Raw genomic sequence first — 27,475 nt, 5'->3', positions numbered from 1 at the left:
GAAAGGAGGTACCCTCGTTTATCTCTTTCTGTCACCATATGTTCGATCTCTCTCCTCATCACTTCTCCCAGTCTCTCTTTATGTTCATCTATATCGCATCTCGATCAGCTAAATATCGGCGACATCTTATATCTTTCTTTAAATCCTTAACACTGGGCTGAAGTGAAACTTTACAATACTGCCACAAGCCAAACCGTTATCATGTACTTGGCGCATCTCTTTCTCTTCCCAGCTATGTATCCCACATGGTGGTGGGGCCAGCTTTCCTGCTTAACCTTCTCCACTTCGCCCTGTCCATGACATCGTGCTCGGATGATTTGCACTTACGCATGTCTTTTAACATTACGTACATCCATCGTATCGTACATCTTGTTCTTCTTCTTCTTGTTCTTGTTGTTCTTCTGCCCCTGGATCTTCGACCTGAGATGGAAAGTTGTAGTGCCAAATTTCCTACGTAGTCAGAAGGCCTGCTCTTTACGTGACCATACTTGGCGCATAAAACCGTTATTTTTAACCGGTTTTTAGGAAAATATTTCCATAAAGTTCTTGTCAGATTAACCGGTTTAGAATGTTGGTGTCTTTGTTTACGCGGCACACCACCTTGCCTTGACCACAAGACCTACTGTTGTTCAGTTCACCTTAATTTTGGAATGAACATGATGTTTTAAATAACCTTTATTATATTGGTTTCAGATATACGCTAAAGTAGCGGTTTTCCTCACCAACATGGAGAACCCACGAACACAGACTGAATACGAAGACTCTTATACCTTCAAGATATTCTTCTTTGAATTCATGAACTTCTATTCTTCGCTCATCTACATTGCCTTCTTTAAGGTAAGTGAGTGGTTAGAGTAGCGCTAATTTTCTTCGCTTAATTTAATTCACAACCAACTTGTAGTAATACCTGGGAATTACTCTGGACCGGTCACTTACCTACAAGCCCCACCTAGATAGCTTAAGCCAGAAAGTGAAAAGTAGGGTAAACCTAATAAACAAACTCGCGGGAACGTCATGGGGTGCACGAGGAGGTGTACTGCGTACTTCCAGCTTGGCCCTCGTCTATTCTGCAGCGGAGTACGTTGCCCCGGTGTGGTACAAAAGCGCACATACGAGCAAAATCGACGTACACCTCAATAGAGCTATGCGTACAATAACTGATAACCTAATGCCCACACCTTCTCAATGGCTGCCAGTATTGTCCCACATTGCGCCACCAGAATTAAGAAGAACTTACGCCGCCTCTAGAGAGTGGGTGAAAGCACAAAAACCGTCGCTCCCCATAAGGAGAACGTTAGACAATCTCCCTAATATGAGGCTGCCATCTCGCAGACCATTCTGGTCTAACCGCAAGTTTCAGGGTCCCGAAACGTACAGTATTTCCACAGAATGGAAAGACCAATGGGATGCACAGAGTTTAGGCAACGCTGTCCTGGATCCAACTAAAGAGCCACCAGGATTCAATTTGCAACGGAAGATCTTTCTGTCTCTCAACCGCATCAGGACGGGAGTTGGCCGATGTAATCATACTCTGCACAAGTGGGGCTACAAGACCTCGCCTGGTTGCGACTGCGGTGCGCCGGACCAAACAATTGCGCATATAGTAGAAGAGTGTCCTCGGAGACGGTATGCTGGAAGAGTTGAAGAACTCTATGAGCTTACAGCGGGTGCCAGGGATTGGCTATTAAACTTAGATATAGATTTATGATATAAAAACTATAATGTAAAATGCTTATAACGAGGATAAAGCCATACGATAATAAATAATACAACCAACTCAGTGGCGGATTAACCGAACAGCAGAAAAAGCATATGCTAAGGGCCCCGCGCCTAAGGGGGGCCCCGCGCTCCGACCCTGACCATGCGAATCGCGGAACCGGCCAAGTAGAACTCGCACTCCGCGGATCCTGTACCACCACATTTTATTTACAATGTATTTTTTTTTGTAACTCAGTAACAATATTGATCAATTATTATTATTTGTTATTATCCTGTCTATTTTTCTTTACAACGATTCCAAATTTAAAGATTTTTTTAGGCTTACGCAAAGACCTAGAGCAGAGTTTAGCATAATACCGAAGGTGCAGAGTGTTGGGGAAGGTGCAAACTTTTGTGCATAGCTAAGCTGCAGGAAACAGCAGAGCTCTGAAACGAACAAAAGAAGATACTGTGTTTAAAAACATATTAGTGAAAAGCAAGGAAGGATGATTTATTTACTAATTATTATTTCAAATAACAAATTGCACCTTACAGCTAATGCCTAATGATGATCAGCTTTGAGCCCGTAGTAGGCCAAAGGACGCGCTCCTCTACGGCTGGCCAGGCCCAAAATATGCCGAGTTGCTGCAAAGCAGTGATACATATGATCTAATTGTCAAAATGTTATAAAAAGAAAACAGCGGGGCCCCTATGCAGGGCTTTGCATTCGCATAAGCCGGATGTAAAGCCCTACATAGGGTCCGATACCCAAAGCATCCCAGCAAGTCGCACTTTCGAGCAAGAACTAAGGCCGAGCAGCAGGCGAGCCGAGATCAATTCCAAACTCTGTTCTCCTACAATTCAGTCTTTGCATGGTGGCGCGCCTTGATTGAACGCTCCGGGCCTCCACCCTTATACGGAGCTCGGCCTACGGCCTCGTTCACACTCTGGCATTGATTTCATTCTAGACTCTGCTTTCCTGCAGCTTGGCCTTCGGTTTCGCACGGGAACGCTACGAAATCGGGTGGTCCGATCGGTCCGGATATTCAGCTCGTGGGGCTCAGCCTTCGGGCTTGTTTTTTGGCTCACTTAGCCATTAGTTCCCACTTCTTAGGTCCGACTCACTTTTCACCTAGTTTTACAAGCTTTTATTAAACTTAATAATCTTGATGTTGTTAAACAGTATCCCTACATGCTTTAACTTGTAATACTTGCAAGTTGTTTTCAAAACCTGCAAACCATCTGCAAACTATTTTTTTGACCATTTGTCAAAATTTGGCAAAATCGACCTAATCTGATGATGAAAACCGAAGGTAAGGAGGAAACCTATATAAAAGAAAGGAACTGTGATAAAATAACACAACTTCATTAAGATTAGGCTCTTTTAAAATGTATTAGTAAAAAAATAAAAAGATCGAAATTCCTCCCTACATTTTTTTTTCTTTCGGAGCGATTATTTCCGAAAATAATAACTTTATTTAAAAAAAGGTTTTTGGAGACCATTATTCGTTTCGAAAGAGCTTATCCAACCATACGCCACACTACAGGGTCAAAGCAAAAAAATATCAAAGTAAAAACATTTTGTACGAGAGGTATCCTAATTTTTTTTATAGTTTTTATTTTACCCGTTCTGTCGCAAGGCATGATTTATGTATCCATGCCAAATTACAGCTATCTAGCACTAAAGATCACGGAGCAAACCCTCGGACAGACGGACATGGTGAAACTGCTTATATAAGAGTTTCTAGGTGACTACGAAACCCTAAAAAATACACTGCATAACATGTTAAAAACTAATAGAGAACGAGTGGACAAAAATTAAGACATCGTAAAAATGTTGTGATGGTACTGAATCCTCGGGGTGCGAATCCGACTCGCACTTAATCATTTTTTTTTCAAACCAGGGGGTCCCGCGAGCTATTGTGCTAAGGGCCCCGCGCCTCCTTAATCCGCCCCTGAACCAACTTATAGCAAAACTAGTTGGCAAACCAATGTTTACAGTAAGTAGTGATTTTCCAAACAGTTTATTAGTTAGGCATGAATTAGTGAGGTTAATATGCAAATTATTTACGAGAAATTCATACCCATACAGCAAAATATTGGTATTCCACTTTATAATTTTCCCATGTGAAATTATGGCATATAAGTCTATGTAAAGTTACCTTTAACGGATCTTCTTCCCAGGGCCGCTTCTACGACTACCCCGGCGACGACCAAGCCCGCAAATCCGAGTTCTTCAAACTTAAGGGCGACATCTGCGACCCTGCCGGCTGCCTGTCTGAGTTATGTATACAACTCGCCATCATCATGATCGGCAAGCAGTGCGTCAACAACTTCGTCGAACTTGGGAACCCGTAAGCCTTTCTCATCTTTATCATATGTTGTCGGGAAGAGATCGCTTCTTAGCCATAAAACCACCTCTTGTCTACCGTTTTCTGGCTTTTAGCTGGCTTAAGTTCCAAGAAACTCATTTTACTCATTGGTATGAGCTGTTCTTTTCTTGGTAAGTTGGTCTAATGGTAAAGTTAGTAAGTTTGAAGAGCTCCTCTTTCTGGTTTTTGTTAGTGTCCAAATCTGAGTTCTTCAAACTTAAGGGCGACATCTGCGACCCTACTGGCTATCTGTCCGAGTTGTGTATACAGCTCGCCATCATCATGATTGGCTTCGTGGAGCTCAGCAACCCGTAAACTAATCTTTACAACTATGTTTTATTTTACGGTTTTATGTTGATTTATTTTAGTTAGCAAGTACAAATATTGTATTGTATCGTATCTTATTGCTTTCTCGGCTGCATCCTAATGAAAACCGGTCTTCATTTGGTAAAATTTGTGGAGAGTTTTACGAACCCTACTGCTATCTCATCTCCCAATCAAGAGTAAAACTAAGCCTTATTTTGATTAGTCTGGTTTCTCGCGATGCTTTCCTTTAAAAAGAGCAATTAATAAACATCAAATGATACTTCTTACGTAAGTTCCGAAACACGCATTGGTAAAAGTTGGAACTCTAACAAACGATCTCTGGAATTCTTCCACTCCGTAGGTTAAAAAATGTATACTCTTCTCTTTGTAAAAAATATATAACGAGGCTTTATATTTCAATGTTTTTATTTTCGTTCCAGAAAAATTCACAACTGGTGGCGCCAACGGACTCATCGCGCCATCACCCGAGACCCGACTAAGCCCCACATGGCTTGGGAGCAGGACTACCATCTTCAAGACCCTGGAAGGCTGGCACTTTTTGATGAATATTTGGAGATGAGTAAGTTTAGATCATTCTTCGACTTCGACATTCTGCTCCCTGCCTTCTTTTTCGACTTGTGATCGCAGCTGCCATAAAGCGCTCCTTTCATTAAACAAGCAATTATTTACCTATTCATAGCATTGAAGATCCATTCACCAACCTAATAACATTTATTTGGTGTAATTTGGTAGCTTATTCTTGTCTTTGGTAACTATATTTTTGAACTATGCTGAAGCCAAAAGGTAGGTACTGAACATATTTTCATAATGCGGCCGTGCTAACGAAGGCGCTACTCATGCAATTTGCCTTCGAAAACAACCGCAACAAGTCTTGCAACCCTTTTAATCCTATCAGCCTTGTTTAAAACTTATTTATCTTCCACAGTTCTTCAATACGGCTTTGTAACTTTGTTCGTGGCTGCGTTCCCACTGGCACCTTTGTTCGCGTTGCTCAACAACATTGCCGAGATCAGACTGGACGCCTACAAGATGGTCACACAGGCGCGTCGGCCGTTGGCAGAGAGGGTGGAAGACATTGGAGCTTGGTAACTACTACTTATACCGCTTCGTAACATTATTCGTGGCTGCGTTCCTGCTGGTGCCTATGTTAGCGTTGCTCAGCAACATTGCTGAGATCAGACTTGACGGTCACACAGGCGCGAAGACCGTTGGCAGAAAGGGTGGAAGATATTGGAGCACTACTTATACGGCTTCGTAACATTATTCGTAGCCGCATTCCCAATAGCACCTTTGTTCGCGTTGCTCAACAACATTGCCGACATCAGATTGCATGCCTACAAGATGGTCACACAGGCGTGTCCGCCGTTTGCAGAGAGGGTGGAAGACATAGGAGCTTGTTAATTACCACTTCTACAGCTCCGGTTTCGTGGCTGTGTTCCCGCTGGCACCTTTGTTCGCGTTGCTCAACAACATTGCCAAAATAAGAATGGTTATAAAATGGTGATAAATAGGGTCTCTTGCAGAGAGAGTTGAAGATATTGGTGCTTGGTAATATTATTACTATTACTACTATATAGTCTGGCAAACTTGTCAGTAGAAAAGGGCCGAAAAGGTGAAAAAATTACCGATCTTGCCCAATATTTCTGCTACCCCTCGTGGGCCACCAATATTCATTTCTAACAACCAGCTTGATTTATATTGTCTGTATCTTTTCCAGGTATGGCATTTTACGAGGGATAACTTACGCAGCAGTAGTTTCTAATGTAAGTACCTACTTTAATAACGTTATAAATTAATAAGATAAAAATATATTTAAAAGCTTTGAATCGCTAAAATATTTATAAAATTAAATAACTTTTTTGGGTTTATTAATCATTAATTGTGTGAGGCAAATATAAATAACAACGCAGCCGAACAATTTTTCTTTTGAATGGATATAACTTTATAGTTACTAGGGGTTTTTATATTTGTTTCAGGCATTTGTTATAGCGTACACGAGCGACTTCATCCCCCGTATGGTGTACAAATACGTGTATTCACCAGACAATACTCTAGCTGGGTACATCGATCACTCCTTGTCGCGTAAGTTCGTGAACCGTTAGAACATAAAATTAGACAATCAGGCTAAAATTTTTAATGATAGAAGAGGCAAACGAGCTGACGAATCGCCTGATGGTAAGCAATTACAGTCGCCCTTCCTACTGATTCACTACTTTGCAAACATTCTCTATAGGTACCTCCCACTGCTTCGAGATCACTTCAAGTGTTTACTTAATTTTCCAGTGTTCAACACATCAGACTACCGGGAAGAGTGGGGGGCAGACGAGAACGAGGTAGACCCCCCTACCTGCGCCTACCGCGGCTACCGGAATCCTCCAGATCACTACGATCCCTATGGACTCTCTCCACACTATTGGCATGTTTTCGCCGCTCGACTGGCGTTCGTTGTGGTATTTGAGGTAAGTCTCACAAGGTAGACGAGTCTCCCTGCATTTGTCTTTAGTAATCTTTTAGAAGTCCAGACCATAACTCTAGGGACTCTTCGCATTACTGGCATAGTTGTGCGAGGCAAACGAGTCTACTTGGCCTTCCAGAAGTGACAGTAGGAGCCCACCAGGTAATTGTGACCCTTACAGGCTGGCACAGCTCCAGTTATTTTTTTTATTTTTTTTATTATTATTACATGAAATAAACTTATAATCTAATACAGTTTCCTGCAAAACTGTTTGCACAGTTTGACTGCAGGCGCGAGTGTCTGTTATAAGTACTTACTTACATAATCAACGTAACATACTCGTATTATTAATTAAAACTAGTTGGATGTGTGCACTGCTCTGCTGACGTCCGTTGTGGTGTTTGAGGTAGACTAATCCTGGGCTTATTGCAAAAGGCATTAAAAATCTTACTGTGTACTAAGGTAGGTAGATACTTTTGTCACCGCTGATTTGACATTAAAATAATACTACGGATTACACTCACGTATTTTTAGTCACTCGCGCGACATGTTTCGGAGAGCTTAGGTCTCCTTTCTCAAGCACTAACAGTTCGAGCATCGTTCACGACTGACGACGGCCGTGAACCGCGTACTGCACGCTGCGCGCGCGCTGAGAGAACCGGTTGGGGGAGATCGTGCGCTGTCGTAGTAGGCGGGCATAGTGGTGTGGTGTTTGGGTTTGGGTCACCTAACACTTGTAACTCACTATGTCCACTACACTGTCACCACACACACTGGCTTTCTGCTTAAGGAAAACAGGCTTCCATGCTGGCGGCACAGCCTAGCCGCTGTCTCGATTGAAATATAGGGCGCCGCCCAAGCTCGATCGCTTCAAGCTGTTCGCACTATTAGTGCTTGAGAAAGGAGACCTAAGCTCTCTACGTGAGTGTAATCCGTATAATTACCCTACCCTACAGACGGGTCAAGATCGCAAGGCCCTCAAGTAACAAGATGGGAAGACGAAATTATTCGTACAGTGGGACCACTCTGGACAAGGGTGGCAAGAGAGAGAAGATACTGGAAGGAGTTGGAGGAGGCCTTTGCCGACAGGCACACTGAACTAAGAGACTTCATATGATAATTCAAGACTATCAAAAAGAACAATCATGTTCAGAACAAAGGGCTATATAATAATAATAATAATCCGTATAATTATTTTAATGTTTAGTGTTGTAATCCATTGAAAATCAGCGGTGACAAAAGTATCTACCTTAGGAAACCCTTACTTGGTCCAACTTAAATATTAAAATAGTATTTTAACCAAATATGTAATAGGTTTTCTATGAATAGAAAAGCAGCATGAATATTGGGTTTGGGATAGAGAAGCCAGAGAATAGAGATGCATGTGAATTGCTTACCTACAAGATACCAGTTCTTAAATACATGATGCCACTCACCATTGTGTGATATGATCAACACGTTGAATGGGCTTCTGAGTAAAGATCTACAAGTAGATATATTTACTGATCCCTGGTCTAAACTAGCGTCCAGGTGCCTCGCTTACTGTGAGAGTATGAATGAGTGAAGAGTTGAAGAATAATTTCTACATGTATAAATGTGTTAATTAATATTCATAAATTGCAAGTGTAATTGGTGTAAACCGTTCTTGTAAATACTATAAATAAATAAATAAAATAAATGATGATGATGATTTCATATTTTATTCCCCCACCAGCACGTAGTCTTCGGCCTCACCGGCCTCATGCAGCTCTTCATACCCGACGTACCCACAGAGCTCCGTACCCAGATGCAGCGGGAAGCCCTACTGGCCAAGGAGGCCAAGTATGAACACGGGCGGCGACGGCTCTCTACTGAATACAGACAGTTGATAACGCAGAAGAGCGACAGCGGGGCTGCTACAGGTCAAACTTACTTAGTTACTTACTTTCTAGCTTTTACAACAAGATCAAATATGGCGTAACATGCGAACATTTTATTTTATTTTATTTTATTTTATTTTATTTTATTTTATTTTATTTTATTTTATTTTATTTTATTTTATTTTATTTTATTTTATTTTATTTTATTTTATTTTATTTTATTTTATTTTATTTTATTTTATTTTATTTTATTTTATTTTATTTTATTTTATTTTATTTTATTTTATTTTATTTTATTTTATTTTATTTTATTTTATTTTATTTTATTTTATTTTATTTTATTTTATTTTATTTTATTTTATTTTATTTTATTTTATTTTATTTTATTTTATTTTATTTTATTTTATTTTATTTTATTTTATTTTATTTTATTTTATTTTATTTTATTTTATTTTATTTTATTTTATTTTATTTTATTTTATTTTATTTATTTCAAACATATTTCCATAACATTACAGTCGCAACCAATACGTCATGAAATTATATAAATTAACAGCGTAAAACTACACAACAACAGTTGAGGGCCTAGCATCCATCATCTCACAGAATCTCAGGCATTCCCTTCTCACAGCCGCCCATCGCCACGCAATCAAGTCGCACTCCGCACTCCATCTACTGTAAACAGACAGGCCTGGGTCAGAATCAGAGAATCCTATCTACTGACACATGTCTACTGAGTACAGAGGGCCTACCGCGAACCACGTTCGATATGTTGCCTCTCTGTCGCACTTGTAAATTCGTACGTAAGTGTGACAGGGAGGCAACACGTCAAACGTGGTTCGCGGTAGACACTCTGACAGTTGATAACACAGAAGAGCGGCTGCGGGGCTGCTACAGATAAAACGAGCTAAGTTGCTTACTTACTGATACATTATGCAACAACGCGAAGTGGAGCTTGGTTTCCAGCACCAATGAATATTTTTCTGCCACAAATATTTACATACTCCAAACGAAAGAGAATTGGAAACAGAGATGGATTGTCAAAGAAAATTTTGTGGCTACAGTAAATTTACGGTCATCTTTCGACACATGATTAAAACTTTTAGAACGCCATTTGACCGTGATCCTTATTCTTTCCCTGATATGTATTAAATTTCTTATTCTTCTTTTTTATTTGCCATGCCCTAACAGAGGACGTCGGCGACCACCTTTGCCTACCCACTCTTCTGCTCTTGGCCATTCTTGCCAGTATGGCTGCGTTATTCACGTTCGTCCATTTCTTAATATTGTCAAGCCAGATGAACCTCCTTCTTCCCCTTCCCCTCTTGCCATCAATTGTATGTATTGTATTGTATTAAATTTGGTAAATATCAAAAAGTGGCGCCATCTTAACGAGAATAGGTTGTGGTGCCATCGCTCGAAACGATGCCGTCATATCTTTGGCCTATGATCAATTAGATGGCGCCACTTTTTGATATTCAAAAAAGAATAAGGATCAAAGTCAAATGACGTTCTAAAAGTTTTAATAATGTATCGAAAGATGGCAGTAAATTTACTGTGGCTACAAAGTTTTCTTAGACAATCCACCTTTATTTCAAATTCTCTTTGCTCCAAATTAAGGAAATTATTAATATTATTTACTTACCTATAGTTTAATTAAGGGCTCAATTTCATTCATTCATTCAACGATAAATAATTTTACAAAATTAGATCATAACTACCCACAGGCGAGTAAAGTAGGACCATTTTAAGGTACTCTATTATCTATGGCATTTTTTACTTCCTACAGAGCGCGCGCCATGGATGCGTCGTGCCTCCCGCGCTTCTGATAGCCTGGATGCTCACGTGGCCATCGCGCAGCGCCCCTCGTCACCACACTGACGTCACACCAATAGACTGTTCAACCTCCAACTTTTTAAGTCAGAAAAGACAAATTAGAACGTAAACATGAGTACCATATAGTAGGTAAGATCAATGTGGGGAAAGACCGACATACAAATGTTGGAACCGTTACCTAGGGCTACGTACGTTGCTCAGACACAGACGGAAAGGCAGTGCTTCAAATGCGGGGGTGAGAAGCGAGGTAGACGTATAAACGCGCGAAGACGGTGTTACCTGATAGATCACTTTCTCCATATTGGCCTTATGTTTATATTTTTTTTTATTAAACGAATGTTATATTGTCGTAGTAACTAGTATAATTGTACTCACGGTATAAGTGTAATGTGTGGACCAATGTTTTGTATTTTTAGATAGTCGGGTAATTTTAATGAAAACTTTTAAATTGATTACGCAATAAGTCAAAGTGAATTTCTTTAATACGTTTAAATAAAAGTTGTTACTATTACCTACTCATGTTCATTTTTTATGATTTTCTCATTGCTAGTATATTTCATCAAAATGTTTAGTGTGGGAAGTGTTTTATTCTTAATTGATATAACTAATATTTTTCGTTAAACAATATTGCTATTATATAAATTTTAAAATAATCATATATGATCTCAACAGCACTTTAGAATCATATATGATTCAAATATTACAAATGTAACTAATTTACTACGAAAATATACGAAGCACACGTATCTGTTAACTATTTACGTAAGTTATAGAAAAAATCAATTGAGTGCATTGGGGTAACTTCGAAAGTAGGATAATTGAGAAAATGGCAAATATCTATTAAACTAGAAGCACATTTTACCGAAGCAACAGTAAGCAAACATACAATAAAATTAAGTGCAAATGAACTGTAGTTAAGCAATTGTAAGATGTCTTGGCAAGAGTTGCAGAAGCATTAGTGTTACTAAGGGGTCATTCATTAATTACATAACACGTTTAGGCGGAGGGAGGAGGTACAGAAAATGTGACATGGGGGAGGGGGGAGTGAACAGCTTTGTAACATCACTTAACTTGTAGACAAAAAATGTTTAATTTTTTTGTATTCCCAGAACAGGAAAATAACTAGTTTTTGCTACGATATATAGTTTTTATCCGATAAACTTTTATTCCTAATCGGTTTAGCGTCATAAAATTAAAAAAATATATTAAAATAATAATACTTAATTCAAATTGCTTATTTCGTTAATAAACAAGATTTCCAAATATGTGACGTCAGGGGGAGGAGGGGGGAGGGGGTTGCGAAATGTGACCAGGTGTCACAAGGAGGGGGGGGGGGGGTCAAATATTCGTGAAATTTGTGTGATGTAATTAATGGATGACCCCTAATGTACCAAGTTTCTCCATTTCCAAAATTACCCACCTTTTTAATTTACCCCAATGCAGGTGAATATTTAAAAGTATTTATGGCCTATATTATCGTCCGGTAAAAATATTTATTTTTAGCACGCTCTATTAGCCTAAAATAATTGATGATTTAAATGTGAGACATGTAAGATTTGTCGTAATCGTAAAATTGACATAGATTAGACATTTTTTTTAGACGAAAGTGGAAAATCGATTTTTCATACCCACGTAGTCCTCATTTTCCTCCCTGGATATTAACATTATTGAAAATATTTTGACACAATTGGTTGTACATCAACCACAGCTATCCCCACGATTGATTTTTCCAATTTATAATTAAATAAGAGTTAGAATCATATAAAAAATTATATGAATTTGTTTTTCGCTCCTAATTTTTAAGAATACCTAATAAAAAAATCAAACGTAGGGGTATAGCTATGGTTAATATACATCTTGTTATGCAAAAATATTTTCAATAATGTCAATATCCATAGAGGAAAATGAGGACTAAGTTTGTATGGAGAAGCGGCCGTCCCCTTTCCTCTTAAACTTGTTAATAAAAAGATGGGTCCAAAAACGTTTACAGTCTAGTCTTAAGAATATAAACGTAACAAAAAATGTATGTATTAGGAATATAAGGATAATCTAATTAATCTATATGTGAAATGAAAGAATCTCCCTTATTTATATACCTGCATTAGGTACTAAGAAAGGATATTATGAACATTTCTATAAAGATTCGTGCATAATAAGTTGCAAGGTGCTTTGGGTTTGGGGTAAGTTCGAAAGCGAGCAATTTTCATTATTTCCCCCACTTTTGATGTTACCCCAATAAACCTTAAGTACCTAGAATCTGAAAGATTTTTTTTCTTTTTTGTAACCATGTTTAATGATTTTTTGTAAAAAAAAAACTATTATGATTTCATGTGGTATGTATTTTCCAAATGGTAAAAAAATGTTTTATTAATCATTAAAACAATGGTAAATACCGTCGCCTACACTGTTTACTGTCCATGGGTAGACCTTATTACAAAATGCATAAAGTCCACCGATGGACAATTAAGAGTGTTGCTGTTTGTACCAAATTCAAAATCTGTTACTTTAATGAAAACTTAATTTTGTACAAACTTTTTTTAGACATGCACATAAATTCGAATGACATTATAATTATTTATTGTTTTCATCTTTCTTATACTCTCAGTCATAAATATATAAACACCTTTTCACCTTATCTTAATGTACTAAAGTAAAAATGTGTGTAGATGTTTATGACACGACTGGACTTTAAGGATCGTGACGTAATGTAGTAAAGATATAAGGTTCGTAAGGCATTTTTCTTAACCCTTAAATGCATCGCTCATTGTGTGAAATATACCCAAAACGATTGTTTCTAAGGACGGTCCTTACGGTGAATAAGAATGGGGCCAGTACAGCGGTGTCACGCAGACGAATTCGAGCCAATCGTGCAGTCTAACGCCACAACGCGATTGGTTGATGAGTTCGCGTCACGCGCGCGATTGGTCGCAACTAGTTGCGTTAGACTGCACGATTGGCTCGAATTCATGAGTGATATCACTGAACTAGCACCATTCTTAGTGTCCTTACTCTTAGATAGGTAGATATATGACAATGCCCAAAACAAAAAAAAAGTCTTAGTCAGAAAATAAATAGGTACAGATGTAGTGAATAATCCTTTCCCATCGTATTTTCTAATCGTCGTCTTTTATATTTAATATTTAAATCCGATTTTGTATTACACACACACACACAATAGTTACACGTGCTTTTGGGAAAAAAATTGTTTTTTTTTTAGATTTTATGTAGGTTTGTCATTTGTGATTAAGTTTTTATAATGTGAGTAATTAATTATTTTACATTTATAGTTCACATGTAAAAGACACAACATACAAACAAACAACTTTATTTGATTTCTACCACACTGATGTAGCGATTTTATAAATCAATCGATAAAAAAACAGGCAGAAATAAATCATGCATTTAAGGGCTACACATATTATAACTCTACTCTTTAGTAATAGTTGTGTTGAAAGTGCTGTCAGTCCAATTCAATGTGATATTTAGTATTGTATAAGTAGCAGTCATTTGACATAAACTCAAACTGGTACCTATAAGTCTGTATCAAAGAGAATTTGAAATAGAGGTGGATTGTCAAAGGAAACTTTGTAGCCACAGTAAATTTACTGCCATCTTTAGACACATGATTAAAACTTTTAGAACGCTATTTGACTTTGATCCTTATCCTTTCACTGATATGAGTTTAATTTGTTAAATATCAAAAAATGGCGCCATCCAATAGAAAGGCAAAGGCCAAAGGTATGTTGGGATCGTTTCGAGCGATGGCGCCACTTTTTGATATTTAACAGATATCAGTGAAAGAATAAGGATCAAAGTCAAATGGCGTTCTAAAAGTTTTAATCATGTGTCTTAAGATGGCAGTAAATTTACAGTGGCTACAAAATTCTCTTTGGTCTGTATCTTTCGTTAGTTAAATAAACGTAAACAATGTGTTTTTACATTTTCGGGTACTTGAAATATTAATCAGTTAATCAACCAAATAGAAAGCTGCCTGGATCTGTTCCATCATCGTTCTGGCTTTAACCTATTTCATTTAGTCGTGTATGTTTTCATGTACCCTCAAATGGCTAAATATTCAACCTCGTTTTAGGTTCAATAGTAATAGCAAATATTACAAAACTAAATTACTATTGATTAATATTAATCAAATCATCCCGATATATTTCGATTAACAAATATACACGATTACAGCAGCTTCGTTGTTAAGTAAGATATAGTAGTAAAACTTATGTAAGTTGTAACACATCGAGTTAAATTAATTGACTTGAAGAATTTTCTTGCCCAATAAAATACCTAATTGTGGTTTGTTTACATTCTTTTAAATACCTAAAGATACAGACCATATGTAATGTTAGGACATATTTTGCAGTTATCGCAATCACGTCATAATAGTTACTTGGGGACTAAATGGAACAGCTTATTCGGTATCAATTATTTGAATACAAACAAATAAAACATGTTGCAAATTTGGAACGTTATAAAAAAATGTTGGAAATTCCAAGTCTCACTTGAGTTGACAAAGAGACTTATTATTAAAATAAACTAGAATCATTATAATTAAATACAACATAACCGAAACTATACGTATGTTTACTTTGTGTCATAATTCATATAATATACTGTTCCATTTTACCCCAACATACTACAGCGCGACAAAATTGCACAGTCTAAGACCAAATGGTGGCATGTAGAAACTGCGGGATTTCAAAAACCCTATCGAATTGATAGTCAAACTAATTCACACAACTAAGTTTTTTGAATAGAAAACATTGGAAATATTAGACACTTGAAGGAACTTTTTTTGCGGTCGGGCAAAATGCTGTGTGCTGCTCTGCCGCGGCGCCACCATAATGAAAATCAAATTAAGTATATGAAGCCGATGGTCCTGAACTCGAATCCCGGTAAGGGCATTTACTTGTGTAATGAGCACGGATATTTGTTCCCGAGTCTCGGGTGCTTTCTATGTATTTGTATATTATATACATCGTTATCTGTGTACCCACAACACAAGCCTTCTTGAGCTTACTGTGGGACCTAGTCAATATGTGTAACATAATGTCCAATATTTATAACTTATCTAGTCGAAATGCGTTTTGGGCCTATAGCTATAGATGGGGTTTTTGAAACCTGTCGAGTATGTTAGTAATCTCTAAGTAAAGATACTGTATACGTTGAAACTACTCATTGTTCTGTAAATCTGTATATTAAAGAATTGTTATTTCAACATGTATTTTATTTAACCACATAATTAACCATGCGTAGTGGTCAAACATCTTGGGTTCAATTTGTGCCTCAGTTGTGCCGGATCATATAGATATAAGAAGTGCTCACTCCATACATCAGTTTTGGTACCAAAACGCTTATTATTTTCGTAGTCAACATCTAGCATCGAGTAGCGGAATTATCAGCACTGATACTTGACAATAGATGTCGCGACGAACGAAGAGTAATGCTCAACAATTTTCAGCTAATATTATAACCGGAACTCTATATTCAACTCCTTCTGCTTGTAATATTAGTTGTAAATTGTTGAGAAATACAATTATCATCAGTCGCGACACCCGAGACATCTAGGGTCAAGAAGCGGTACTGATAATTCCGCTACTCGATGTCAAAGAGAATTAAGAAGACCAAGAGTGCTCACTCCATACAACGGTTTTTTTACAAAAAATACTATTATTTTCGTAGTCTACATCTAGCGTCAAGTAGCGGACTCAGTACTGCTAGTCGACAATAGATGTCACGTCAAACAAAAAGTCTAATGCTAAACGATTTTGAGCCAATATTATAACCAGACTAACCGGAACTCTATTTTCAACTCCTACGCTTACTCTGGTTATATTAGCTGAAAATCTTTGAGCATTAGACTTTTTGTTTGCCGCGACATATATTGTCGAGAGTTCCGCTACTTGACGCTAGATGTAGACTACGAAAATAATAGTATTTTTGGTAACAAAACCGTTGTATGGAGTCAGCACTCTTGGTCTTATCAATTCTCTTTGTCGATGTCGACTACGAAAATAATAAGCATTTTGGTATCTAAACTGATGCATGGAGTGAGGAGCACACTATGCTGACTTCTTATTTCTCTATATCCGTATTAGGCAGTAAAATCGATCGATCTCGAAAAAAACGCAAAATTTACTAATTGAACAAACATCGGGAAAAAAATAACAACGGAGTCCGTTTCTTAACTCCGAACCAACTTTACCGTGACAAAATGTGGAGAGTCATTATAAACGACATCTTTACACAGTCGTTTGCCGTTGTGACACTTGCACACTCAGCAACTGCAAAATGACAATACACCTCCATACTCAATTCTTTTTGGTTACATGGAAAATAATTTCAATAAAAATAAAACTCCGATTTACACATATAATTATTTATTTTAGGGCACAATTACGCCTCCAAATTATAAATTAATAATAAACTGATTCTTATCTATTTGTAAAAATAAATTAAGTAAATACTTATTAATAATTACCCTGAAATTCGCATTTTAACGTAATGGAAGGCTACGCTAATTATAGTAATTTTTTTTTTCGAAAAAAAAAAAAAAAAAAAACGATTTCCAAAACTATACCTAATTTCGCCGCATTGTGTATGTTCTGTCCCTCACCGGTGCCCGCGTATAGCAACTATAGTATACTTGCTTTGAGACCTAATCACTCAACTTTATCGGCTTGTACTTGTGTACATCTATGTCTCTTTAAACCACTACTTTGAGCAAACTGATTACTACATAAATCACAAGCAAACGGCTTATCACTATGAATCCTCATATGCAACTTCAAACTGCTTACAGAAAACTGTTTATTACATATATTACAATTATACCTAACGTCAGAATGTATACGCATGTGTTTAGATAAGTTACCTATCTGTTTGTTACATATTTTGCAAGTATAAGGTTTTATTCCGCTATGGACTCTTAGATGACGTTTCAGTTGTCCGGTTTCTCTGAAAGCGCGCTTGCATATATCGCAGTTGTACGGTTTTTCACCAGTGTGGACCCTCATATGTATCTTTAAATAACCGTTATCGGAAAAAGGTTTTTTACAGATTTTACAAGCAAACGGTCGTTCACCAGTATGAGTTCTCTCATGGAGTTTAAAACTTGCCATTTGCGCGAATTGACGATTACAGAAGCTACACGAATAAGGTTTGTCCCCAGTGTGTACTCTCATATGGACTTTCAAAGTCGTATAAGCTGTAAAAGTCTTATCACATTCCTCACAACTATATGGTCGTTCTCCAGTATGCTGTCTTTCATGTATAGATAAATAACTTTTACTGGAAAACTGTTTTTTACAGATATTACAGCTGTACGGCTTTACACCAGTGTGTATAATAAATATATGCCTTTTCAAATGTGTTCTTTGAGGGAATCTCCGTCCGCATACATCACATACGTAAGGCTTTTCTCCAGTGTGTGTTAAAATATGAGATTTTAACGTCTGATTATGACCAAATGATTTACCACATTCTTCACAACTGTATTTCTTCTCACCTGTGTGAGTTTTTAGATGCTCTTTCAAACCCTTTTTCCTTTGAAACTCTTTATCACAGTAGCTGCATGAAAACTTTTCTTCAAAATGTGTTGTTAAATGCTTTTTCAATAGTCTCGCTTTATCAAAAGTATCATTACATTGTGGACATGGGAATTTGTCTCCGTCAGAATGGTTTGCACTTATATGTCTGTTTAATTCCTTGTTATTAGTGTATTTACTGTCACACAGTCTACATTGCACTGTTTTCTCCCCTGTGTGTTGTCTCATGTGTACCTCTAAGAAACCATTGTAGGTAAATTTCTTTTGACATATTTCACAGGAGAATTTTTTAGTTTTTTGGGGGTCTTTGGATGTTTTGGCTCCTGGAACAAAAAGATAGGTACCTATCTTTTTTTAACGGAAATATAACATTATCTAAATGAATTAATTAACAAGCAGAAACGTCTGCGAACGATGCTATTAAACTTATAATAAATATATAAGGGAAAAAAAATCCTTGGGTGAGACTTGAATTCACGGCCTCCGGATAAGCGTTAAAAAAATACGAGAAAATTTCCAAGGCTCGTTTTTTTCAAGTTTATTTAAAAAAAACAATGCATATTTTAGTTACAATACATCCGAAAAAAAAGCCAAAAAAAAAAATTTTTTTTTACTTCTGTATTTTTCAATATGTACTTAATTAGGAATTTAAACATGTAGTAAGTACGTCTAATGTGTTAGTTTCTGGCATTTTATTGACTTTAATACTATCATAACTCATCAGTGGCATTGTGTATGCCACATTTTATTTAATTTTTTATGAATAAAACTAAAAAACATACGGAATTTTGTAAACTTTAAAAAAACCATTTGATTTATTCCGGAATTTTCATCCCTACTCTGGATCGATACTCCAGCGCTCTGCCAACTGAGCCACCAAGACCTCATTCATAGCCAGCGAATCTTTCCACCATATGTATCTAGGGGACCGTTAGCAACATCTACTGTAAAAGCGTTACACTTAAACGGCTATAGGAGTCCAAGTCATATTGGAAATTCACCAGTTACGAAAATAATATAAAAATAAAATTAAAATATATAAATAAATATTAAAATATATAAATAGACACATACCCCGTGGTGTGACGTCATCACGTGTTTGGCGACGGGAGCGCAGGCTGGCAAGCGGCTCGTCGTCAATGTCTTCGATATCTATTGAGGTTGCTTTTTCTTCTGAAAATAAGGAGTGTGGTCAGCCAGGGTAAATGATAAAGATAGTTAATTTTCCAAGTAGGCATATTACAATGCGCTTATGAACATCGAATAAAGCTACGCCGGCTCTAACCCTACACCTGTGACCCGAGATTTAAATCCCTCCTAAATTGTAGGAGGGTATCCCAATATGGGAACGGCAAGAAACTCGGCGGGACACATCTTTTCAAAACATTACATCTTATAACTAACATACATTAAATAAAAAATAATATAATTTAAATTAATATGGAATTTAAAAAAAAAAAAAACAAACATTCGGGCCGCCTGATGGTAAACAGTCTCCGTAGCCTGAAGCTCCGGAGGTGTTACATGCGCGTTGCCGACCCTAACACTCAGCACCCTCGTTACTCATCGGCAGGAACACACTATAAGTAGGGTCTAGTGTTATTTGGCTGCGGTTTTCTGTAAGGTGGAGGTACTTCCCCAGTTGGGCTCTGCTCTAGATCTGGAATGGCATCCGCTGCGCTGTGCCCTACCACACGAAGCGAGATGACATTCACAGTGCCCATACCTCTCTTAAAATATATCATATTTTTAGAGTAATTGCATTTGCCCCATAGTTGCAATTGCCATGGCTGACCGCATGCTCTAAACATAAACTGTCTGTTAGAATATTCATTTTAACGTAACGTAAATTTCTAGAGTTGGAAGCAATTCAAAAGGTTAAAATTAAAGTGAGCAATCCTGAACACCAAAAGATCCTGATTTTTGTTGTATCTTCTGTCTTGAATGAAAGAAGAGCCCCTGGACGAAGGGGCATAGCTGTGTATAGCAAAGCTTCAAATATTATACATCAAATTGCGTAATAGTACATTACTATAGAGGCCGGGAAACGTAGGGTTGCAGGCCAAGTAGATATATGAGCGTAGCGAAGCCGGATAGAGATACGCGGCCGGCAACCCTGTTTCTCGCCGAGATATGTTTAGTGCTTTTCTCAAACTTGCAATTAAAACAAAAAACTGTAGTCAATTTGTTTTGTGGCGACCGACTCGGCTCGCCAAGTCGCCACTGTATCAGCGGTATATAAACTTGCGCGCGTAAGTCCGCGCGCCAGCGCGATGCGCCACCGCCGTTGCTTAGCAACGAATATGCACAACAAATCACCGTACCAAGCTAACTGAAGCTAGTTGATGGTTGGATGCCAAGACGTTGTGTCACAATTTAACGTTAAAAAACAAAAGAAGGTTGCTTTACAGTCCTAGGTGTGTAAGGCAGTATGAAATTCCTTTACATATCATCTTCACTCATCGCACCTGATATGTAGTATTTCCCTAATTTGACGTAAGTCATGTCATCATTTCATAGCAAGTTTGAGAAAAAATATTTTCTATAATGTTATCTTTTCAAGTAGCATATGTCGTTTTAGAGTTGTTGGAATTTCGATTTTATTTCAATGAATTAAATTTAAAATTAGATTGACGTAATCGGTCGGGAGCCGACGGCCTGCCACTCCAAGGGTTAATATGCACAGAGGAAATAGATGCCTCAACCTCACTATCCAAGGCCCTAGATCACGCGGCCGCGGTAGGCCTAAGAAGCGCTGGCTGGACGTCGTGACAGCGGACATGGAAGAGAACGATCTCACACCTGAGGATGCCGAAGACCGGGCAAAGTGGAGAAGATTGAGTAGGAAAGCGGAACATGGCGCTAGGCCGGGAAAACGCTAGGTTGAAGAAGTTAACCAGAGAGGAAAATGGGGATTAATAGGGGGTTTGTATGGATAAGCGGTCACGTGCTTTCGTGCCCTTTCATCTTAATTATGAATTATTTGTTTAGAAGGAGCGTCTGAATGATCGTGAAGGTAGGTGGAAGAATGCATACCATCATAGGTGATATTCTCTTCAACCTTGCCATCATAATTGGGTCTATGCATCAGCTCCTCACGGTAATCTGCAAACAGTAATCAATTGGTAATTAATTCAGTAATTAAATTAAAATAAAATTAACTACATAAAAAAAATCGAAAAAATAAGTTGGGACATTTGAACACATGTCTACTGAGGTATCAATATTAAAAACCTATAGTCATTTTTTTTATCCCGTAGACTAAAATGACATTTCATGTGTTGCTAGTTTTTTACGTCTTATAAATAGTGATGTGCTACAACCGGTACTAGCCGAAAATAAACTATTGGGAGTTACTTATATAGGCATGTAACACCATTTTGAGGCATTTAGAAAGTTTGTATCCAGGTCTATACACAATATTTCTAATATTTAAAAGCGATTTTATTGTAAGATTAACAGTCACCTCGGACCTCATAATGCAATGATTTAATGTTTGAGTGGATTAGTAGTGAGTAGATTTTATTTATTGTTTACTTCGTATCATGTAGTGAGTAGATTTCATTCATTGTTTATTTTCAAATCTAAAATTAATTTAATATTTATCGGTTATTCACTAACCGAAATTAAAGATCAGCACTATTTGTTTTAAGCTGGTCACATTATTTCTACGTTTGACATTTGTGGTTGTCATATTAGTCTACGGAATAAAAAAATAGACTATAAACACCAACATTAGGCCTGAGATGATTTTCAGGCTATAGTATTAACTATAGTTTAGTACTATTATTTATTATATAAAAATTTTATATACACATACATATTTAAATTCAAATGGTGTAAACTATGTCTGCTTTTGACGCTATAGAGAGTTATCATTATACATGGTGTAACACGAGAAACCGGAAGATTTTAGCCACGCACTTCTGAGGCCAAAAACAGGAAAAAAACCGGCCAAGTGCGAGTCGGACTCGCGCACTAAGGGTTCCGTGCCATTATTTATAAAAACGGCAAAAAAATATCTTTGTTGTATGGGAGCCCCCCTTAAATATTTATTTGATTCTGTTGATTTGTTGTTATAGCGGCAACAGAAATACATAATCTGTGAAAATTTCAACAGTCTAGCTATCACGGTTCATGAGATACAGCCTGGTGACAGACGGACGGACGGACGGACGGAAGTCTCAGTAATTTGACCCTTTGGGTACGGAACCCTAAAAATTAAATGAGTTTAAGTAAATTTTGGCAAAAAAAATTTTTTTTGTTTTTTTTCTTTATACTATTGAATGTATTTGTACAAAAAAAGATATTGTTATGACTGGCACTGAAAATGTTTTGCAAAGGTTACTTGTCACTTTTTAACTTCTATCATATAACTACGCCCCTTAATGGCATCAACGCCATCAAAAAGGCGTTTTGCACTAAGTTACAATAAGAAGATATTTTTAGGGTTCCGTACCCAAAGGGTAAAACGGGACCCTATTACTAAGACTCCGCTGTCCGTCCGTCCGTCTGTCACCAGGGTGTATCTCATGAGCCGTGATAGACATTTGAAATTTTCACAGATGATATATTTCTGTTGCCGCTATAACAACAAATACTAAAAAGTACGGAACCCTCGGTGGGCGAGTCCAACTCGCACTTGTCCGGTTTTTTTAATCGGTATTAACTCTGAAACTCGGCGAAATCCAGAAATGTTTATATGACATTTTTAGTCTCTAAATGTGATCAGGAATACACTGTTAAAATCTTTCGGTTTCCTCATGTTACACCGTGTATAGAATACTTAATACTAAAGTAAGTGTTTGACGACCAGTTTGGCCCAGTGGGTAGTGACCCTGCCTACGAAGCCGATGGTCCCGGGTTCAAATCCTGGTAAGGGCATTTATTCGTGTGATGAGCATGGATATTTGTTCCTGAGTCATGGGTGTTTTCTATGTATTTAAGTATTTATAAATATTTATATATTATATATATCGTTGTCTAAGTACCCTCAACACAAGCCTTATTGAGCTTACTGTGGGACTTAGTCAATTTGTGTACTAATGTCCTATAATATTTATTTATTTATTTATTTTAAGTGTCGAGTGCTTGACAGTAGCAACAGTATCCTGAGTGTGATAGCGGGTAGGCTCGATAGTCGCTATATGCAGCACTGGTCAAACCTGCACCGTTCCTTAACTCCCTATGATGAAATGTAGTAGGTAGATAGGTATATAATAAATTAAGTATTAACATAGTCTAAATTACAAGTTCTGCATGTACATGTTTACTAACCTGTTATGGATTTTTGTGGTCCGAAATAAATGTTTTTTTTTTTTATAGGGAGTGAATCGTTATATCAAGTGACGTTATATGGAGTTTACAAGTATCAATAATGTGTATAAATGTTTACCATTGGAGCAGCTATCGTCTTCAGACTTTATTTCAGGAATTTCAGGATCTGCACTTATTTCGTCTGAAAAATATAATTATATTGTTTGAATAGGATAACTAGGATACTCATTACACATTTCATTTTTAACCGTAGGATATACTTAGACGTTATGTTATTGTTTAAAATTCTAAAAAATATTATTAATTGTCCTAATCTTTTTTTTTTTAATACTACATCGGTGGCAAACAAGCATACGGCCCACCTGATGGTAAGCAGTCTCCGTAGCCTATGTACGCCTGCAACTCCAGAGGAGTTACATGCGCGTTGCCGACCCTAAACCCGCCCCCCCTCGTTGAGCTCTAGCAACCTTACTCACCGGCAGGAACACAACACTATGAGTAGGGTCTAGTGTTATTTGGCTGCTGTTTTCTGTATGGTGGAGGTACTTCCCCAGTTGGGCTCTGCTCTAGATCTGGAATGACATCCACTGGCTGTGCCCTACCACACAAAGCGAGATGACATTCACAATGCCCATACCTCTCTTAATCTACTAAGATTAGTTACTTTCAGTTGTCCGCATCACCCCTTACGCCCTCGGTCGCTGTTTCATATTAGTTTTTCGGTCAAAACTATTCCAGGCATACCTTTTTCAGACGAGTTCCTAGTTACTATAATAAACATCTATTCGAAGTAGATTGTTTTCAAAATTCGTTGGCTAGTCTAAAAAATATAGTTAAACGTAAGTTGTTTTAATATATAAGTACAGATATTAGTTATTATTTCTATCTGATTCAAAAATTTGCATTAGCTATATAACATAATTTATAATTTATGAACCTCCAGGTCTTTTTGTTGTATTTTCCTTTTGTTGTGGTACATCGTTTGTATTGCATTGTTGATATGTTTATACGACTGTTTGGTTTCTAAATAAATAAATAAAATAAAAAATAATCAAATGTAACCTTGCCAAGCTACGCTTTCCATCATGGCATATGTACTAAGTACTTAGCATATTTGTAGAATCATAGCGAAATAAGCAAGCATAGAGTGCTCACTCCATACATCAGTTGTCTTACCAAAACGCTTATTATTTTCGTAGTCGACATCTAGCGTCAAGTAGCGGTTTATCAGTACTGCTACTATCAGCATCATACATACAAGAGACATTGAGCCGCCCGAAAAATCGATAAGATAAGATAAGATAATTCTTTATTGTACAACCGTGTTACAGAGGTGTTATTTAATTACATGTGTAAGTTTCAACGGTAACCCAATTCGGGTATACAATATACACTTAAAACTAACTTAAAAGTAAGAAACACATTTCCATTAAACACATCATATCAATCTATACAGAGTATACGGCATCATGACGAATATAATTCAAAGAAATCCTTTAGAAAGTAGAATTCATTCTTAATAAGCCATTTTATTAAACTACGCATAAATTCCATGTCATCTAACATTTTTAATTCATCTGGAAGCTGATTAAAGACTCGAATCGCAGTAATATATGTGCTTTTATCGTAAGTTTTATTTCTGACTAGAGGCAGTTTTAAATTGTACTTATATTGAGAGCGAAGGTTATCGCGGAGGGAAGCTAATGTTGTAAAGTAATTCTTGTTACTCTTAAGAAATTTACAGAGTTCGTATATATATATGCCAGTTAAAGTTAGAAAACCTTTGTTCTTGAAAACATTTCTCAGTGATTGTCCGTGGTTAATACGATAGATAATTCTTAAGCACCTCTTTTGCAAAATGAATGTGGACTGCACGTCTATGGAATTGCCCCAGTATATGACACCATAAGTCAATAGAGAATATATGTTGGCGTAGTACGCACTAATAACAACATCTTCAGAACACGTTTCTGATAATATAGATAATGCGATTTGAGATCGTTAATCATGATGCCGAAAAACAAGTGTCCCAAGATGGAGCCCTCACTCACGCCGGACCGGGTGTGGTAAGGAGTCGAGACAAAACAGCCATGTCGGACGAATTGCTGCCGATCGCGATACTTGACACTTGCACCATCTGGGCTAACAAAATCGCTGCCAACTTATCTTGGTCTGACTCTATTGTCGTCTGGCTGAAAAGACAGAGTAACAAAAAAAGAAAGTTGATCCACCATTTGTACACAATACATACCATTACCACTGTATTCCATCAGTGAGCTCTCACATGCGAGTACCTGCCTTTTAAAGACAGTTGCATCCCGCAGCCTACACACACAGGCTAAACAGATGCTGTATGATGACTGGAGTGAAGTTGGAGGTTTCATCTGGAAAAAGAATAACATGTGAGGGTAGTATTCTTCTTTCTCATTTCCCCATAACCATAGAGAAATAAGTAAGCTTAGAGTGTTCACTCCATACAACTGGTTATTAGGGTGGATCAACAAAACATGGGGTAAAATGGGGGACGAACACTTAAAACTTGTATGGAATTTTGATTAGTGTTCCACATGAATTATTATTCTTATCTATGTTTACAATTGCTCAAAATTTGAATATGGAATGTTATTTAATTTTTTATCTTTTATTTACTTGTATAATGTTATTATTATTCGATTTTTATATACACAAGACATATTATGATGAAATGTTTTAATAGGTATTAGATATTTAGTTAACACATTCACTGCCGGGAACCCACCTGGTGGGCGCTCATGAAATTTGTTCAGATGCCAGACAACCCGCTGGGCGGGTTGTTTTGTACGCAGCTATAGACCACCGGTTTCTGGGGTAGTGCGCCGTTTTTTGTCTGGGAGTGAATGTGTTAAATTTAATATTGTGTGCCCTAACAGGGTGTCATGAATTGACTAAATTAATTGTAACACCTTATTATGTAACTATGTTCATGACTGCAATAAATAAATGAAATGAAATGAATGAATTTGTTGCCATTCCCTTACCATAAATATAGGGTTTGGCTCACAAAATAGCTCACCCGCGACATGTTTTAGAGAGCCTAGATATGAGCACTGATTTTTAATAGTAGTTAGATTTTTAGAAAAAAGTATAGGTAGTTAAAATAAAAACTTGGAAAATTTCATACAAATCTGACAGAGAAATGTCAAAATAAATACATGATAATTGTGATAAACCACGAACAAGTTTTAAGCTAGGTGTGATCAATGAACACGTGAAATACATGTTAGATTCTAATAAGCATTACTTAATGTGGCAGAAGTCTTAGAACATTAAAAAATATATAGGCAAATGTTCAGTTACTGTAGTATTGATAAATTAGATGAGTTAATCAAATGCCATTGAAATATACAATGAATTATTAGAATTATAACTTACAATAATATTCAAACAATCCCGTAACATATTCGCATATATTTCCTGTGCTCCTTCGTGTACATACGGCTCACCGAGATTTCTGAAGCCATGTTCAACTTGGCAACAACGACACAGATAGCTTTTGTTCCATAAATCACTCATTATTTATCATATAAATAGAAAACAATATGAAATAAATTTGGGCAAAGAATACACATACACAATACAAGTACAACACTGCGTTTGACACATAACTGACACATTGACAGAAAACCCAATATTTGTAACTTACTTGAAACGGAACGACGGAATTTATATCAAATATTAACACAAATATTTCGTTTACTTGACAACGCTTCATAAAATCATGAGGTCTTTCAAACGTGGTAATTATAGTTATTATAACTCCTTCTAATAGGTACTAAATTCTTGAGTTCTCAAAAAATTATCGAAATAAATGCCGAACGTTCATTTTGTTTATGGCATGTATGCATATTAAAAATAAAATCAAATGTTGTAAGTAACAAAAAAAAGAGTAACAAAAATATTATTTAATAACATACTATAGATAAATATTTACTGTAAATGTAAAGTTATACTTTATATTATAACACAAATTATGACGTTATAAAATATCTGTGACATAAAATACCTATAATGGCTTTCTAAATATTTGATCTAAATCTAAATTTACTATCGTTCCTACAT

The 27,475-nt window shown here is 36.9% G+C and overlaps 2 protein-coding genes across 3 annotated transcripts in view; one reads left to right on the top strand and one right to left on the bottom strand.

The window, feature by feature from the left end:
* Nucleotides 1-11,332, top strand: part of LOC133533078 (anoctamin-4) — a 66,736-nt gene extending 55,404 nt beyond the window's left edge. Inside the window, exons 17-25 of the mRNA XM_061872019.1 lie at nt 694-837; nt 3,883-4,052; nt 4,817-4,956; nt 5,323-5,482; nt 6,115-6,160; nt 6,374-6,479; nt 6,681-6,856; nt 8,567-8,753; nt 10,501-11,332. Coding sequence (XP_061728003.1) covers nt 694-837; nt 3,883-4,052; nt 4,817-4,956; nt 5,323-5,482; nt 6,115-6,160; nt 6,374-6,479; nt 6,681-6,856; nt 8,567-8,753; nt 10,501-10,592 — 1,221 coding nt within the window. The 3' untranslated portion in view covers nt 10,593-11,332. The remainder of the gene's footprint in view (nt 1-693; nt 838-3,882; nt 4,053-4,816; nt 4,957-5,322; nt 5,483-6,114; nt 6,161-6,373; nt 6,480-6,680; nt 6,857-8,566; nt 8,754-10,500) is intronic.
* Nucleotides 11,333-16,026: 4,694 nt separating this feature from the next.
* LOC133533080 (gastrula zinc finger protein XlCGF57.1-like) lies at nt 16,027-27,469 on the bottom strand. Of its 2 annotated transcripts, none has more exons than XM_061872023.1 (6): nt 26,789-27,469; nt 25,629-25,761; nt 23,496-23,558; nt 21,137-21,205; nt 19,175-19,270; nt 16,027-18,423 (listed from the first exon to the last, which is right to left on the bottom strand). In XM_061872023.1, exons 1-6 carry the CDS (start codon nt 26,927-26,929, stop codon nt 17,216-17,218), a joined length of 1,710 nt encoding a protein of 569 aa, XP_061728007.1. In that variant the 5' UTR covers nt 26,930-27,469; the 3' UTR covers nt 16,027-17,215. The 2 variants fall into 2 exon arrangements, with proteins under 2 accessions (XP_061728007.1, XP_061728006.1); XM_061872022.1 differs by having other exon boundaries at nt 16,030-18,423; nt 19,175-19,273.
* Between the last annotated feature and the right edge of the window lie 6 nt (nt 27,470-27,475).

Source organism: Cydia pomonella, chromosome 28 (assembly GCF_033807575.1).
Source record: "Cydia pomonella isolate Wapato2018A chromosome 28, ilCydPomo1, whole genome shotgun sequence".
In the NCBI taxonomy this organism is placed as follows: domain Eukaryota; kingdom Metazoa; phylum Arthropoda; class Insecta; order Lepidoptera; family Tortricidae; genus Cydia; species Cydia pomonella.
The sequence above is the reverse complement of the archived record's forward strand: the minus strand, read 5'-3'. Positions and strand labels throughout refer to the sequence as shown.